This window comes from Bombina bombina, chromosome 1 (genome assembly GCF_027579735.1).
Source record: "Bombina bombina isolate aBomBom1 chromosome 1, aBomBom1.pri, whole genome shotgun sequence".
Taxonomy (NCBI): domain Eukaryota; kingdom Metazoa; phylum Chordata; class Amphibia; order Anura; family Bombinatoridae; genus Bombina; species Bombina bombina.
Genome location: NC_069499.1, coordinates 766,689,078 through 766,707,470, shown reverse-complemented (window position 1 = coordinate 766,707,470; position 18,393 = coordinate 766,689,078). Strand labels below are relative to the sequence as shown.

The 18,393-nt window shown below is 40.5% G+C and overlaps 1 protein-coding gene across 2 annotated transcripts in view; it reads right to left on the bottom strand.

The window, feature by feature from the left end:
- HDX (highly divergent homeobox) overlaps nucleotides 1–18,393 on the bottom strand; it is a 214,358-nt gene that overhangs the window by 125,075 nt on the left and 70,890 nt on the right. For both annotated transcript variants that reach the window (XM_053699336.1, XM_053699335.1), the window contains one exon: nucleotides 16,222–16,368. In XM_053699336.1, coding sequence (XP_053555311.1) covers nucleotides 16,222–16,368 — 147 coding nt within the window. The remainder of the gene's footprint in view (nucleotides 1–16,221; nucleotides 16,369–18,393) is intronic.

Sequence of the window (18,393 nt, the reverse complement as noted above, 5' to 3'; positions counted from 1 at the left end):
GTGAGCACACGCACATGCGCTCCCGAGCCCGCCCATCGCCTCTGTACACACTCATGGACAAGATCCGGAACATGCACTGGCGATGCGCCGCTCACCCGCCTCCCTGCTATTGCTCCCACCAACCAATGATCGGACCACCGCTGTCCAATGCAGAGAGGGCCACAGAGTTACATTGGTAACTCTGCAAATATATTTCTGCAGTGTCCCACTCGTGGGGCATGCAGAAATAGCGCACTCTCACAATTTTGTGCGAGATTGCGGCAGAGAGAAGCCCAGGGTACGTCGCAGATCCTTAAGGGCATAACGACGATGCTGGTCATTAAGAGGTTAATTATATATTTATAAGAAATACTATGTAACTGGATCTGCTCTTTAAAAACATATAGGGCTAGATTACAAGTTGAATACTAAATTTATCGCGCTCCCACAAATGGGCAAGATAATTAGCCATTACAAGTGGCTGGATAATGCTACCCCAAGCACACTGTAGCAATTAGCGCTTAGAAAATTAACCAGAGGTTAGTTCTCTTGTTAATTTTATAAATGTGCCCCAAATGCCCCCAAACTTATTAAAGGGACAGTGAAGTCCAAAAAAAAAAACCTTTCAAATAGGCAATGTAATTTTAAACAACTTTCTAATTTACTTTTATCACCAATTTTGCTTTGTTCTCTTAGGCCTAGATTTGGAGTTCGGCGGTAGCCGTCAAAACCAGCGTTAGAGGCTCCTAACGCTGGTTTTGGCCGCCCGCTGGTATTTGGAGTCAGTGATTAAAGGGTCTAACGCTCACTTTTCAGCCGCGACTTTTCCATACCGCAGATCCCCCTACGCCATTTGCGTAGCCTATCTTTTCAATGGGATCTTTCTAACGCTGGTATTTAGAGTCGTTTCTGAAGTGAGCGTTAGAGCTCTAACGACAAAATTCCAGCCGCCTGAAAATAGCAGGAGTTAAGAGCTTTCTGGCTAACGCCGGTTTATAAAGCTCTTAACTACTGTACCCTAAAGTACACTAACACCCATAAACTACCTATGTACCCCTAAACCGAGGCCCCCCCACATCGCCGACACTCGATTAAAATTTTTAACCCCTAATCTGCCGACCGCCACCTACGTTATATTTATGTACCCCTAATCTGCTGCCCCTAACCCCGCCGACCCCTGTATTATATTTATTAACCCCTAACCTGCCCCCCACAACGTCGCCGCCAGCTACTTAAAATAATTAACCCCTAATCTTCCGACCGCAAAGCGCCGCCACCTACGTTATCCCTATGTACCCCTAATCTGCTACCCCTAACACCGCCGACCCCTATATTATATTTATTAACCCCTAATCTGCCCCCCACAACGTCGCCGACACCTGCCTACACTTATTAACTCCTAATCTGCCGAGCGGACCTGAGCGCTACTATAATAAAGTTATTAACCCCTAACCCGCCTCACTAACCCTATCATAAATAGTATTAACCCCTAATCTGCCCTCCCTAACATCGCCGACACCTAACTTCAATTATTAACCCCTAATCTGCCGACCGGAGCTCACCGCTATTCTAATAAATGGATTAACCCCTAAAGCTAAGTCTAACCCTAACACTAACACCTCCCTAAGTTAAATATAATTTACATCTAACGAAATAAATTAACTCTTATTAAATAACTTATTCCTATTTAAAGCTAAATACTTACCTGTAAAATAAATCCTAATATAGCTACAATATAAATTATAATTATATTATAGCTATTTTAGGATTAATATTTATTTTACAGGCAACTTTGTAATTATTTTAACCAGGTACAATAGCTATTAAATAGTTAAGAACTACTTAATAGTTACCTAGTTAAAATAATAACAAATTTACCTGTAAAATAAATCCTAACCTAAGTTATAATTAAACCTAACACTACCCTATCAATAAAATAATTAAATAAACTACCTACAATTACCTACAATTAACCTAACACTACACTATCAATAAATTAATTAAACACAATTCCTACAAATAAATACAATTAAATAAACTAGCTAAAGTACAAAAAATAAAAAAGAACTAAGTTACAGAAAATAAAAAAATATTTACAAACATAAGAAAAATATTACAACAATTTTAAACTAATTACACCTACTCTAAGCCCCCTAATAAAATAACAAAGCCCCCCAAAATAAAAAATTCCCTACCCTATTCTAAATTAAAAAAGTTACAAGCTCTTTTACCTTACCAGCCCTGAACAGGGCCCTTTGCGGGGCATGCCCCAAGAATTTCAGCTCTTTTGCCTGTAAAAAAAAACATACAATACCCCCCCCCCCAACATTACAACCCACCACCCACATACCCCTAATCTAACCCAAACCCCCCTTAAATAAACCTAACACTAATCCCCTGAAGATCTTCCTACCTTGTCTTCACCATCCAGGTATCACCGATCCGTCCTGGCTCCAAGATCTTCATCCAACCCAAGCGGGGGTTGGCGATCCATAATCCGGTCCAGAAGAGGCTCCAAAGTCTTCCTCCTATCCGGCAAGAAGAGGACATCCGGACCGGCAAACATCTTCTCCAAGCGGCATCTTCGATCTTCTTCCATCCGGAGCGAAGCGGCAGGATCCTGAAGACCTCCAGCGCGGAACATCCATCCGGACCGACGACTGAACGACGAATGACTGTTCCTTTAAGGGACGTCATCCAAGATGGCGTCCCTCGAATTCCGATTGGCTGATAGGATTCTATCAGCCAATCGGAATTAAGGTAGGAATTTTCTGATTGGCTGATGGAATCAGCCAATCAGAATCTAGTTCAATCCGATTGGCCGATCCAATCAGCCAATCAGATTGAGCTCGCATTCTATTGGCTGATCGGAACAGCCAATAGAATGCGAGCTCAATCTGATTGGCTGATTGGATCAGCCAATCGGATTGAACTTGATTCTGATTGGCTGATTCCATCAGCCAATCAGAAAATTCCTACCTTAATTCCGATTGGCTGATAGAATCCTATCAGCCAATCGGAATTCGAGGGACGCCATCTTGGATGACGTCCCTTAAAGGAACAGTCATTCGTCGTTCAGTTGTCGGTCCGGATGGATGTTCCGCGCTGGAGGTCTTCAGGATCCTGCCGCTTCGCTCCGGATGGAAGAAGATCGAAGATGCCGCTTGGAGAAGATGTTTGCCGGTCCGGATGTCCTCTTCTTGCCGGATAGGAGGAAGACTTTGGAGCCTCTTCTGGACCGGATTATGGATCGCCAACCCCCGCTTGGGTTGGATGAAGATATTGGAGCCAGGACGGATCGGTGATACCTGGATGGTGAAGACAAGGTAGGAAGATCTTCAGGGGATTAGTGTTAGGTTTATTTAAGGGGGGTTTGGGTTAGATTAGGGGTATGTGGGTGGTGGGTTGTAATGTTGGGGGGGGGGGGGTATTGTATGTTTTTTTTTACAGGCAAAAGAGCTGAAATTCTTGGGGCATGCCCCGCAAAGGGCCCTGTTCAGGGCTGGTAAGGTAAAAGAGCTTGTAACTTTTTTAATTTAGAATAGGGTAGGGAATTTTTTATTTTGGGGGGCTTTGTTATTTTATTAGGGGGCTTAGAGTAGGTGTAATTAGTTTAAAATTGTTGTAATATTTTTCTTATGTTTGTAAATATTTTTTTATTTTCTGTAACTTAGTTCTTTTTTATTTTTTGTACTTTAGCTAGTTTATTTAATTGTATTTATTTGTAGGAATTGTGTTTAATTAATTTATTGATAGTGTAGTGTTAGGTTAATTGTAGGTAATTGTAGGTAGTTTATTTAATTAATTTATTGATAGGGTAGTGTTAGGTTTAATTATAACTTAGGTTAGGATTTATTTTACAGGTAAATTTGTTATTATTTTAACTAGGTAACTATTAAATAGTTCTTAACTATTTAATAGCTATTGTACCTGGTTAAAATAATTACAAAGTTGCCTGTAAAATAAATATTAATCCTAAAATAGCTATAATATAATTATAATTTATATTGTAGCTATATTAGGATTTATTTTACAGGTAAGTATTTAGCTTTAAATAGGAATAAGTTATTTAATAAGAGTTAATTTATTTCGTTAGATGTAAATTATATTTAACATAGGGGGGTGTTAGTGTTAGGGTTAGACTTAGCTTTAGGGGTTAATCCATTTATTAGAATAGCGGTGAGCTCCGGTCGGCAGATTAGGGGTTAATAATTGAAGTTAGGTGTCGGCGATGTTAGGGAGGGCAGATTAGGGGTTAATACTATTTATGATAGGGTTAGTGAGGCGGATTAGGGGTTAATAACTTTATTATAGTAGCGCTCAGGTCCGCTCGGCAGATTAGGGGTTAATAAGTGTAGGCAGGTGTCGGCGACGTTGTGGGGGGCAGGTTAGGGGTTAATAAATATAATATAGGGGTCGGCGGTGTTAGGGGTAGCAGATTAGGGGTACATAGGGATAACGTAGGTTGCGGCGGTTTACGGAGCGGCAGATTAGGGGTTAAAAAAAATATGCAGGGGTCAGCGATAGCGGGGGCGGCAGATTAGGGGTTAATAAGTGTAAGGTTAGGGGTGTTTAGACTCGGGGTACATGTTAGAGTGTTAGGTGCAGACGTAGGAAGTGTTTCCCCATAGGAAACAATGGGGCTGCGTTAGGAGCTGAACGCTGCTTTTTTGCAGGTGTTAGGTTTTTTTACAGCTCAAACAGCCCCATTGTTTCCTATGGGAGAATCGTGCACGAGCACGTTTTTGAGGCCGGCCGCGTCCGTAAGCAACTCTGGTATCGAGAGTTGCATTTGCGGTAAAAATGCTCTACGCTCCTTTTTTGGAGCCTAACGCAGCATTTGTTTGAACTCTCGATACCAGAGTTAATTTTATGGTGCGGCCAGAAAAAAGCCAGCGGAGCGTTAACAGACCTTTTACCGCCGAACTCCAAATCTAGGCCTAAGTATTCTTAGTTGAAAGCTAAACCTAGGAGGTTCATATGCTAGTTTATTAGACCTTGAAGGCTGCTTCTATTCTGAATGCATTTCGACCACTAGAGTGCATTAGTTCATGTGTTTCATATAGATAACATTGAGCTCATGAACGTGAAGTTACCCTGGAGTGAGCACTGATTGGCTAAAATGCAAGTCTATCAAAAGAACTGAAATAAGGGGGCAGTTTGCAGAAGCATAGAGACAAGGTTATTACAGAGTTAAAAAGTGTATTTCTATAACAGTGTTTGTTATACAAAACTGGGGAATGGGTAATAAAGGGATTATATTTCTTTTTAAACAACAAACATTCTGGTGTTGACTGTTCGCTTAAGTGCTAGTTCTTTTCCTTTTATATGTAGCTTTTTTTTAAAACTGCAGTTTTGGGGGGCTAAAGTCAGTGGCTGTAGGGTTCTAAAGAAAAAACGGTACTGAAAAGTGCCTTTACATTGCAGTCTATGGGAACTGTGTGTTCCCTGTAAATATATACTGTATGTATATGCTTATATACATTTATATTTACGTGTCGATATGTATTTACACATATTAACACACACACACACATATATATATATATATATATAGTCATATACATATATATTTACACTTTGCTGCCATTGGAGCCTATGGAAGCGCTGTCGTGAGCGCAATGCTTCCCAGCAATGCGATCACAAGCTCGCATTTGCATTGCTGTCAACTTGTAATACCAGCGCATATTAGCGTGCGCTGGTATTAATCAGCGGAGCGTAAATATCAATTTCACAAAAGCGATATTTAGAATTCCACTTGTAATCTGGCCCATATTATATATATGCAGATACATCTTACATCCTTTGTTTAACGTAGATAGGAAATTCGCATTTTACAACTTGAAATGCAGCATATGAAAAAAAGTGCATATACAGCAACGGTGTTCATTCTATAAATAGGTTTTTGTATTATTCTGTAAGATCAGATACGTGCATTTTGATGTATCAGCTCCTCACATTATTCAATAAAAAGCTCCTCTCCTGGGGTCTAGTGTCTATATTTAGCTGCACAGACAGAATGAGTAAGTAGTTTCTTACACGGCTATTCGTTATACAGGAGCTAAAATCTATTTTTGGACCCTTGTAAAGCCACATACAAGCCTTGTGCCTCATGCAATTTTAAAGGGCTTCTCCAGCGATGAAATTTGTGCGTGAGCATAGAGCTAGAGAACATTGCAGATATATTTCATAAATCTGCCTGATTTCACAGCCAGTCCAAGCAATTTCTTTCTCTTAATGGGCTTTTTTCTTATTAATTTAACCCAAGCTAAGCAGCATTGTCATTTATTTAGTTCTGTATTTAATGCAAGATTATTTATTTTTATTTGCCACCACTGAAAAAATGGTCATGTTTGAAAGTATAGTTTAAACATAATGAGTATTTATAAATGTAATATTATGGAACGTATTACATAAGCAATCACTGCAGCTCAAAGACGGTAGCTGAGATCTAGTAATAACTGCCTGTCACAAGCCAGTGTAGGAAGCAGTATGGTTTTGGAGTAAAAAATAAATAAATACCTAGATGATGCTTTCACTGTATGAACATTTCTGCAGAAAGCTAAGCTTTATATACAAGAGCAGGGTTCTGCTTGTCTAGTAGACAGAGGGACACCTGCAAATTCTAAAGCACCAACTCAATATAAAAAAGTCAATTTAATTTCATCTTAGACTATCAGATCCTTTCAGTGAATTAAACTGTTTTCAGTTGACCAACATACAGTCAAAAACAGAATTTATGCTTACCTGATAAATTACTTTCTCCAACGGTGTGTCCGGTCCACGGCGCCATCCTTACTTGTGGGAAATATCTCTTCCCCAACAGGAAATGGCAAAGAGTCCCAGCAAAGCTGGCCATATAGTCCCTCCTAGGCTCCGCCCACCCCGGTCATTCGACCGACGGACAGGAGGAAAAATATAGGAGAAACCATATGGTACCGTGGTGACTGTAGTTAGAGAAAATAATTCATCAGACCTGATTAAAAAACCAGGGCGGGCCGTGGACCGGACACACCGTTGGAGAAAGTAATTTATCAGGTAAGCATAAATTCTGTTTTCTCCAACATTGGTGTGTCCGGTCCACGGCGTCATCCTTACTTGTGGGAACGAATACCAAAGCTTTAGGACAGGGATGAAGGGAGGGAGCAAATCAGGTTACCTAAACGGAAGGCACCACGGCTTGCAAAACCTTTCTCCCAAAAATAGCCTCCGAAGAAGCAAAAGTATCAAATTTGTAAAATTTGGCAAAAGTGTGCAGTGAAGACCAAGTCGCTGCCTTACATATCTGATCAACAGAAGCCTCGTTCTTGAAGGCCCATGTGGAAGCCACAGCCCAAGTGGAGTGAGCTGTGATTCTTTCAGGAGGCTGCCGTCCGGCAGTCTCGTAAGCCAATCGGATGATGCTTTTAAGCCAAAAGGAAAGAGAGGTAGAAGTCGCTTTTTGACCTCTCCTTTTACCAGAATAGACGAAAAACAGAGCAGATGTTTGTCTGAAATCTTTTGTAGCTTCTAAATAGAATTTTAGAGCACGGACTACGTCCAAATTGTGTAACAAACGTTCCTTCTTTGAAACTGGATTCGGACACAAAGAAGGTACAACTATCTCCTGATTAATAGGGCGGAGCACACTGCAGAGCAGATAACTCTGAAACTCTTCTAGCAGAAGAAATAGCAACCAAAAACAAAACTTTCCAAGATAACAACTTAATATCTATGGAATGTAGAGGCTCAAACGGAACCCCTTGAAGAACTGAAAGAACTAAATTTAAACTCCAGGGAGGAGTCAAAGGTCTGTAAACAGGCTTGATCCTAACCAGAGCCTGAACAATGCTTGAACATCTGGCATAGCTGCCAGTCGTTTGTGTAGTAAGACAGATAAAGCAGAAATCTGTCCCTTTAGAGAACTCGCAGATAATCCTTTATCCAAACCTTCTTGCAGAAAGGAAAGAATCTTAGGAATTTTTATCTTATTCCAAGGTAATCCCTTGGATTCACACCAGCAGATATATCTTTTCCATATCTTATTGTAACTCTTTCTAGTTACCGGTTTTCTGGCCTGAACCAGAGTATCAATCACAGAATCTGAAAACCCACGCTTTGATAGAATCAAGCGTTCAATCTCCAAGCCGTCAGCTGGAGGGAGACCAGATTTGGATGTTCGAATGGACCCTGAACAAGAAGGTCCTGTCTCAAAGGTAGCTTCCATGGTGGAACCGATGACATATTCACCAGGTCTGCATACCAAGTCCTGCGTGGCCACGCAGGGGCTATCAAGATCACCGAGGCCCTCTCCTGTTTGATCCTGGCTACCAGCCTGGGAATGAGAGGAAACGGTGGAAACACATAAGCTAGGTTGAAGGTCCAAGGCGCTACTAGTGCATCCACTAGAGTCGCCTTGGGATCCCTGGATCTGGACCCGTAGCAAGGAACCTTGAAGTTCTGACGAGACGCCATCAGATCCATGTCTGGAATGCCCCATAATTGAGTCAATTGGGCAAAAATCTCCGGGTGGAGTTCCCACTCCCCCGGATGGAATGTCTGACGACTCAGATAATCCGCTTCCCAGTTTTCCACACCTGGGATGTGGATCGCAGATAGATGGCAGGAGTGATTCTCCGCCCATTGTATTATTTTGGTTACTTCTTTCATCGCCAGGGAACTCCTTGTTCCCCCCTGATGATTGATATACGCAACAGTCGTCATGTTGTCTGATTGGAATCTTATGAATCTGGCCTTTGCAAGCTGAGGCCAAGCCCTGAGAGCATTGAATATCGCTCTTAGTTCCAGAATGTTTATCGGGAGAAGAGACTCTTCCCGAGACCATAGTCCCTGAGCTTTCAGGGATTCCCAGACCGCACCCCAGCCCACTAGACTGGCGTCGGTCGTGACAATGACCCACTCTGGTCTGCGGAAGCTCATTCCCTGGGATAGGTGGTCCAAGGATATCCACCAACGGAGTGAATCTCTGGTCTTCTGATCTACTTGAATCACTGGAGACAAGTTTGTATAGTCCCCATTCCACTGTTTCAGCATGCACAGTGTAATGGTCTTAGATGAATTCGCGCAAAAGGAACTATGTCCATTGCTGCAACCATCAACCCTACTACTTCCATGCACTGACCTATGGAAGGACGTGGAACAGAATGAAGAACTTGACAAGCGCTTAGAAGTTTTGACTTTCTGACATCTGTCAGAAAGATCCTCATTTCTAAGGAATCTATTATTGTTCCCAAGAAGGGAACTCTTGTTGACGGAGACAGAGAACTTTTTTCTATGTTCACCTTCCATCCGTGAGATCTGAGAAAGGCCAGAACGATGTCTGTATGAGCCTTTGAATTTGAAAGGGACGACGCTTGTATTAGAATGTCGTCCAAGTATGGTACTACTGCAATGCCCCTCGGTCTTAGAACCGCTAGAAGGGACCCGAGTACCTTTGTGAAAATCCTTGGAGCAGTGGCTAATCCGAATGGGAGGGCCACAAACTGGTAATGTTTGTCCAGAAAGGCGAACCTTAGGAACTGATGATGTTCTTTGTGGATAGGAATATGTAGGTACGCATCCTTTAGATCCACAGAAGTCATAAATTGACCTTCCTGGATAGTGGGTAGAATCGTTTGAATGGTTTCCATTTTGAACGATGGTACCCTGAGAAATTTGTTTAGGATCTTTAAATCCAGAATTGGTCTGAAGGTTCCCTCTTTTTTGGGAACCACGAACAGATTTGAGTAAAATCCCATTCCTTGTTCCGTCATTGGAACTGGGTGTATCACTCCCATCTTTAACAGGTCTTCTACACAATGTAAGAACGCCTGTCTCTTTATTTGGTTTGAGGATAAGTGAGACATGTGGAACCTTCCCCTTGGGGGTAGTTCCTTGAATTCCAGAAGATAACCCTGAGAAACTATTTCTAGCGCCCAGGGATCCTGAACATCTCTTGCCCAAGCCTGAGCAAAGAGAGAGAGTCTGCCCCCCACTAGATCCGGTCCCGGATCGGGGGCTACTCCTTCATGCTGTTTTGTTAGCGGTAGCAGGCTTCTTGGTCTGCTTACCCTTGTTCCAGCCTTGCATCGGTTTCCAGGCTGTTTTGGACTGTGAGGCATTACCCTCTTGCTTAGAGGATGCAGAATTAGAGGCCGGTCCGTTCCTGAAATTACGAAAGGAACGAAAATTAGACTTATTCTTGGCCTTGAAAGGCCTATATGTGGGAGAGCGTGACCCTTTCCCCCAGTGATGTCTGAGATAATCTCTTTCAATTCTGGTCCAAAGAGAGTTTTACCCTTGAAGGGGATGTTAAGCAATTTTGTCTTGGATGATACATCCGCTGACCAAGACTTTAGCCAAAGCGCTCTGCGCCCCACAATTGCAAACCCTGAATTTTTCGCCGCTAATCTAGCTAATTGCAAAGCGGCATCTAAAATAAAAGAGTTAGCCAACTTAAGTGCGTGACCTCTGTCCATAACCTCCTCATATGGAGTCTCTCTACTGAGCGACTTTTCTAGTTCCTCGAACCAGAACCACGCTGCTGTAGTGACAGGAACAATGCACGAAATGGGTTGTAGAAGGTAACCTTGCTGTACAAAAATCTTTTTAAGCAAACCTTCCAATTTTTTATCCATAGGATCAGTGAAAGCACAACTATCCTCGATAGGAATAGTAGTGCGCTTGTTTAGAGTAGAAACTGCCCCCTCGACCTTAGGGACTGTCTGCCATAAGTCCTTTCTGGGGTCGACCATAGGAAATAATTTCTTAAATATAGGAGGGGGAACAAAAGGTATGCCGGGCTTCTCCCACTCCTTATTCACTATGTCCGCCACCCGCTTGGGTATAGGAAAAGCGTTGGGGAGCACCGGAACCTCTAGGAACTTGTCCATCTTGCATAATTTCTCTGGAATGACTAAGTTGTCACAATCATCCAGAGTAGATAATACCTCCTTAAGCAGTGCGCGGAGATGTTCTAATTTAAATTTAAATGTCACAACATCAGGTTCAGCCTGTTGAGAAATTTTTCCTGAATCTGAAATTTCCCCATCTGACAAAACCTCCCTCATGGCCCCTTCAGATTGGTGTGAGGGTATGACAGAACAATTATCATCAGCGCCCTCCTGCTCTTCGGTGTTTAAAACAGAGCAATCGCGCTTTCTCTGATATGCAGGCATTTTGGATAAAATATTTGCTATGGAGTTATCCATTACAGCCGTCAATTGTTGCATGGTAATAAGCATTGGCGCGCTAGAAGTACTAGGGGCCTCCTGCGTGGGCAAAACTGGCGTAGACACAGAAGGAGATGATGTAGAACCATGTCTACTCCCTTCATCTGAGGAATCATCTTGGGCAATTTCATTATCTGTGGCAGTACTGTCCTTACTTTGTTTGGATGCTATGGCACAATTATCACACAATTTTGAAGGGGGAGACACATTGGCTTTCATACATATAGAACATAGCTTATCTGAAGGCACAGACATGTTAAACAGGCTTAAACTTGTCAATAAGGCACAAAAACCGTTTTAAAACAAAACCGTTACTGTCTCTTTAAATTTTAAACAGAGCACACTTTATTACTGAATATGTGAAAAAGTATGAAGGAATTGTTCAAAATTTACCAAAATTTCACCACAGTGTCTTAAAGCATTAAAAGTATTGCACACCAATTTTCAGAGCTTTAACCCTTAAAATAACGAAACTGGAGTCGGTTACAGATTTAACCCCTATACAGTCCCAGCTACAGCCTTTGCTGTGACTTTACCAAGCCCAGAGGGGAATACGATACCAAATGACGCCTTTTAGGAACTTTTCCAACTACTTTCAGGTCCTCACACATGCATCTGCATGTCTTGCTCTCAAAAACAACTGCGCAGTAATGGCGCGAAAATGAGGCTCAGCCTACAACTGGGAAGGCCCTTCCTGACTGGAAAAGGTGTCTAACATAGTGCCGGACGTTAAAAAACGTTCCCCAAGTTTATAAGTGTGAAATATCAGCATAAACATGTATAAAATGTCCAAATAAAGCAATCGATTTAGCCCATAAAAGTGTCTACCAGTTTTAAAGCCCATATTAAGCCCTTTATTCTGTTTGAGACTAAGAAAATGGCTTACCGGTCCCCATGAGGGGAAATGACAGCCTTCCAGCATTACACAGTCTTGTTAAAAAAATGGCTAGTCATACCTTAAGCAGAAAAGTCTGCTAACTGTTTCCCCCAACTGAAGTTACTTCATCTCAACAGTCCTATGTGGAAACAGCAATCGATTTTAGTTACTGTCTGCTAAAATCATCTTCCTCTCACAAACAGAAATCTTCATCCTTTTCTGTTTCAGAGTAAATAGTACATACCAGTACTATTTTAAAATAACAAACTCTTGATAGTAGAACAAAAAAACTACAACTAAACACCACATACTCTTAACCATCTCCGTGGAGATGTTGCCTGTGCAACGGCAAAGAGAATGACTGGGGTGGGCGGAGCCTAGGAGGGACTATATGGCCAGCTTTGCTGGGACTCTTTGCCATTTCCTGTTGGGGAAGAGATATTTCCCACAAGTAAGGATGACGCCGTGGACCGGACACACCAATGTTGGAGAAATATATCTTTTTAGCTGTGCTTGATTATGTCTTAAACAGTCTTAGACAAATGATAAGGACACTAATGTAGTGTATTGCTTATAGAAGTATTGTTGTTTTTCATACTATGGGATTTTTAAAAAGAACACAAAATCAGGGACAAAATATATAGGGCTAGAGTACAAGTTGAGCAGAAAATATTGCTTCCGCGAAAGCAATATTTGCGCTCAACTAAGTAATACCAGCTCATGCAAATGTGCATGGAAGCATTGTGCTCATGAGAGCTTGCTTCCATAGGCTACAATGGGAGCCTCGTTCTCCTGCAGTGAGACACGGCATTAAAACTAACTTAGAGAAGGGGGTAAGTCATGCAGCGATGGAGAGCAATTTTAAATATTTATGTATATGAATATAGATTTATGTGTTAATATGTGTATATACATATATATTTACAGGAAACACACAGTTTTCATAGACCGCAATGTAAACACCCCATACGCCACTTTTAACCCCTAAAAACTGCACTAAAAGACCCTTTATTTTTGGGGGCATTTGGGGCACCATTAGAAAATTAACCAGATATCTGATCTCTGGTTAATCTCCTGAGCGCTAATTGCTACCGCCAGCTTGCGGTAGCAATAACCAGCCACTTGTAATGGCTGGTTATTTATCGCGCGCAAGCAAACAGGTGAATTTTCTCATTTGCGGGTATACTATAAATTAGCGCTCCAATTGTAATCTAGCCCATAGTTTTCTGTAGACTGCCCAGTAATATCCAAATATTAAACAATATCTGAGAAAGGAAAGCACTGGTATCCTGTGGAGCAAAGCTCTCTGGAAAATTAAGCAATGTCTTCAACTTGATATTGGCCAATAGTAGCTTTAGTTCAAAAACATTTTACAAAGGGAGGAGAGTTATTATCAGTGAACACTAACGGCTCTTTTCCATGCTGTTTATGAGACCTAAGTGTTGATCTGGGGAACCTTTGGGTTGGTGAAGTAACTGGCTATACTGCTGGCTAAGGTGTTTTGAAAGGGATATAACTAATCATCAGTACATATCCATTATGATCAGCCTGATGAAACGACTATTTGTTGAGAAACGCGTTGCTGTACGCATGTTTTTATCTGTTTGTACTCAATAAATATATCCTTGAGTACATCACACCTGCCTGTTTTCTATTATTATTGCCGCTGGAGCAATTTGGTTACGTTCCTGATTCCCCTTTGGAGGTCCGCTGTGTCGAGTTTCCTTCCACTCCATTGGTTCCCCTGCTGGGTCGACTCTGACGCTGCCTGCTGAGTGACGTCTGCCTTAGCGTACCGAGCTTACGCCTGTCTGACGGGCGACTTTTGGTTCCGTCCTGCTTGTCTGGGTACACGCTTGTACCGCCGCTCTTGTGAGTAACACTCTGTGTGGGGGGTCCGCTGTTATTGTGTTTCCCTCTGTTGCCTAAAACGATACTTGTCCCATGAGGCGCCTCTTCCATCTGTCATCCACAGGTTCCCGTTGTCCACCTACTATTTCTAAGAGAGCTGCCTGGATTGCTGGTTGCCGAATCCGCCATCTGCCACATGCTGTGATCATTTGCGCACTTCTATAGAGACTCTGTCTGTTTTCTTTGTTCTCTTTATTCTTGTTTTCCAAAATGGTCCTGTTAGTAAACATGCATCTTCTAAAATGATCAGTGCTAGAGTAATAACTTTTAACACACATACATCCGCTACCAATACTGTCATAGGTCACATGCACCCACATCTGCCTGCTACTAATGCTGTGCAACATTACCAGCGCCACTTAGAATATTTACTATGGCAAATGTGGGTGCCAGAGAAATATGGCCCAATTAGACCTGATAAGGGTGAACATAAAAAGTGCTTTGCAAGATTTGCATTGAAAGCTTCACTGCACGCGGCCAACTTGTAACGATAAGATGTAAAAAATAATATATTCATTCTCACTGGAACATTCTCTGGAAACAGTTATATATACCATTATCTGTATCTTTATTACATTTCTGTCATTTTATATCATTTGATGGACTACATGTTTTGGTCTGTGTTTTGCCCAGCTCTAATCTTTTTGAGTTTCAAAGCCAGATTGTTCAAGGTCCCCTGGCAACTATAAGATAATGATCGACTGTTCCATAAAATACAACTAATTGTGCAATTGTCTAATTATCTTTTTTTTTTATTAAATTGTCTAATTATATTATAAAAAGTCATGCTAAAGCTAAGGAACTGTGTGTGGTTATTTATCATATCTCTTTCGCAATTAAAATTAGCACAGAGTTTTTATCCTTATAGACATGTATTGCTATGAATTTCAGCTGTACAATAGGGTTCACCTTTACTCGGCATGTATAAGTTTGGCAACATATTATCAATATACTTAACAAAAAATTCAGTACACTTTTGTTCTAATCCACCAGCATTTACTATTTATTATTAAAAACACAAAACTAAAACAATGCATCCATATACACTGTTGGTTATACTGTATATTACCCCCATGTCTTCATTATCACCAATCACACCCACATTGGGGCATATTTATCAAGCTCCGTATGGAGCTTGATGCCCCTTGTTTCCGGCGAGCCTTTAGGCTCACCGGAAACAGAAGTTATGAAGCAGCGGTCTAAAGACCACTGCTCCATAACCTGTCCGCCTGCTCTGAGGAGGCGGCCATCAATCAACCCGATCAAATACGATGCAGCAAAGTGCAAAAAGCTGACTAGAAAATGTCACCTGAATATGTGATAGCTAAAAAAGTGTGATATTTTGCCTCAAAATTTCCTCAGTAGCCACATCCAATTGTAAAGGGACTTTAGGCAGCCAATCAGGATGCTAGTTCTGGGACTTCCAAGGGAGCGTGCAAATTATTTTCTTCCTCAGTTTCAGGAAGTTTACTATAAAATCTCACTAGATGTCAGTGAAATCTCATGAGATTGCAATACAGTGTAATACACTGATAAAGCTGATTGGTTGTTTTATTCCCCTTTTAATATGCAGATGACAGTAGCTGAAGCATAACTGTTCACAGATCACTTAATATTATAAAAGAAAGAAATTGTGAGGTAAATATCTTTATTTATTGCATAAAGAGGTTCATGTGATATTTTCTTGTCATCTTTAAGTGATTTAGGATATGGGTATTACAGGCAGGAAGCCCTTTATCCAAACTGCTTGGGATGGAAAAGTTTTGGATTTTGGAATAGTTTTTATTTTGGAATATTTGTGTATTTGCATATGTAAAATGAAACCAAGTGTTAACAAAAATATCTTAGGTCATTTAAGCAATATTTACATGTCATAATACAGCTTATACATGCAACCTAAAGGTAGTTTTTTTTATCATTTGTATTACTTTTGTATATGTTACCATCATAAAGATAGTACAGTACTGTAACCAGAAAGGTAACAGTTGTTAACAAATAAAATAAAGAGAAGCATTAGTATTTAAGAACACAAAAACAAATCATAGATTCAGGTATAAAGTTTGTGACTTAATTGTGGGGGAAAAAATATAGTTTTTAATCATTTTTTAAAACATGAAAAAAAGAGTTTAGATTTTGGAATAATTCTGGATTTGGGGATTTGTACCTGTATACCCCTTTAAGGCAAAAGATACAATATTGTAGCTAACCCCAAGTACTTTGAGATTTTTGTAAATACTCTCTTACCCGCACGATTTCACAGTCAACATTTAATTCTGAAGCCACTGCTTCAATTTTCTCTCGGCAGACAGAGCCCAGACTGGTCATTCCATTGTCCCAATACTTTTTTAACATGGCTAAATCACGGTCACTGAACTGAGTGCGGTCCTGGAGCTAAAAAAAAGAGAGCAAGATGTAAATCAGTGCACTTTCAACGTTTTCAATCTAGTTATAGCAAACTGTAAAAATGGTTCAATCATTCATTTGCACACTAAATTACAAACATAACAGATTGTTTATGTGTCGTTTTTCTAAGTATGAACAAGCTATATGTGCAAAACATTTCTTATCTGCCATAAATTTCTACTTTAAATGCAAATCTAATTTAATTCTAAGCAAGTCTATCTTTCCCATGAATCTCTGCTAATGTTGCCTAAAGGCTAGTTCATGTACCCATCATCCCTTTTAATAAAATACTCAGATTTATTCCAAGCTTTACACCTTATAATATTATTGTCTCTATTTATTTCATGAATATTTCCCTTTTGCATGTAGTTAAAACTTTGTTTTTTTATTTCAAAAAGGAGGCAAACATTCTTTATATTCTTGGTCTTTCTTTAGAATGACTATAGTTTATGTTTTTTGTTTTTTTTACAGTACTAAAAAACGAAATGTATGCTTACCTAAAAAATGTCTTTCTTTCTTGACAAAGTGAGTCCACGGATCAGCAATTACTGTTAGAAATATCACTCCTGGCCAGCAGGAGGCAAAAAGTACCACAGCAAAGCTGTTAAGTATCATTTACCTTCCCACAACCCCCAGTCATTCGACTGAAGGAAAAGGAGAGAAAGGAAATAACACAAGGTGCAGAGGTGCCTGAGGTTTATATAAGAAAACTGCCTGAAAACAGGAAGGGTCGAGGACTCACTGTGTCAAGAAAGAAAGAAATTTATCAGGTAAGCATAAATTTTGTTTTCTTTCTTAAGACACGGTGAGTCCACGGATCAGCAATTACTGTTGGGAATCAATACCCAAGCTAGAGGACACAGATTATTAAGGAGGGACAAGACAGGTAACCTAAACAGAAGCCACTGCTTGCAGAACCTTTCTCCCAAAAGAAGCCTCAGCCGAAGCAAAAGTATCAAATTTATAGAATTTAGAAAAAGTGTGCAAAGAAAACCAAGTCACAGCCTTACAAATCTGTTCTACAGAGGCCTCATTCTTTAAGGCCCAAGAAGAAGCCACAGCCCTAGTGGAATGATCTGTAATTCTCTCAGGAGGCTGCTGTCCAGCAATCTCATATGCCAAACAAATAATACTTATCAACCAGAGAGAAAGAGAAGTGGCAGTAGCTTTCTGGCCCTTACGTTTTCCAGAAAAGCAAACAAATAATGCAGAAGACTGATGAAAGTCCTTCGTAGCCTGCAGATAGAATTTAAGAGCCTGCACAACATCTAAGTTGTGCAACAAACATTCTTTATGAGAAGAAGGATTAGGACAGAGAGAAGGAACAACAATTTCCTGATTAATATTTCTGTCCGAAACAACCTTAGGAAGAAAACCAAACGGAGAACTGCCTTATCTGCGTGAAATATGAGATAAGGAGAATCACACTGCAAAGCTAAGAATTCAGAAACCCTTCAGTTTGAAACATAAGCATTTTGCAATATACTTCCACTAGCAACAATGCTTGTAGTAAAAGTTATTACTGTTTTTTCACACTATATATGCGCATATATCCTGTGAGGTCCTGTGCAATAGTGTGTATTGCTTCTGAAGATGTAATTTGTGTCATACAAGCTACTGCTGACCCTCTGAGAAGGTGTGGTGTTTCATTACTGGTGCACAGGCCCTCACAGGATATGTGCATATACGGCAGAAACAGTAATAACTTTTACTAGAAGCATTTTTGCTAATAGAAGTATATTGCAAAAATGCTTCTATTTCATATTGAAATGCAACCATGCACATTTAATTTTTGAACTTTCTATCCCTTTAAAGGGCCATTATAGTAGAAAAATAAAATGCTCTAATTCTTCTTACACTAGCAACTCTGTGTTTAAAGGGACATTCCCACCAAAAATTGGAATGTACAGAGAATTTCAGTTTTTATAGAAGCATGTTTCCAATATGCACATATTAGCAAAACCGCTTCTAGTAAAAGCTATAGCTGTTTCAAGAGTGTACTTAAAGGGCCAT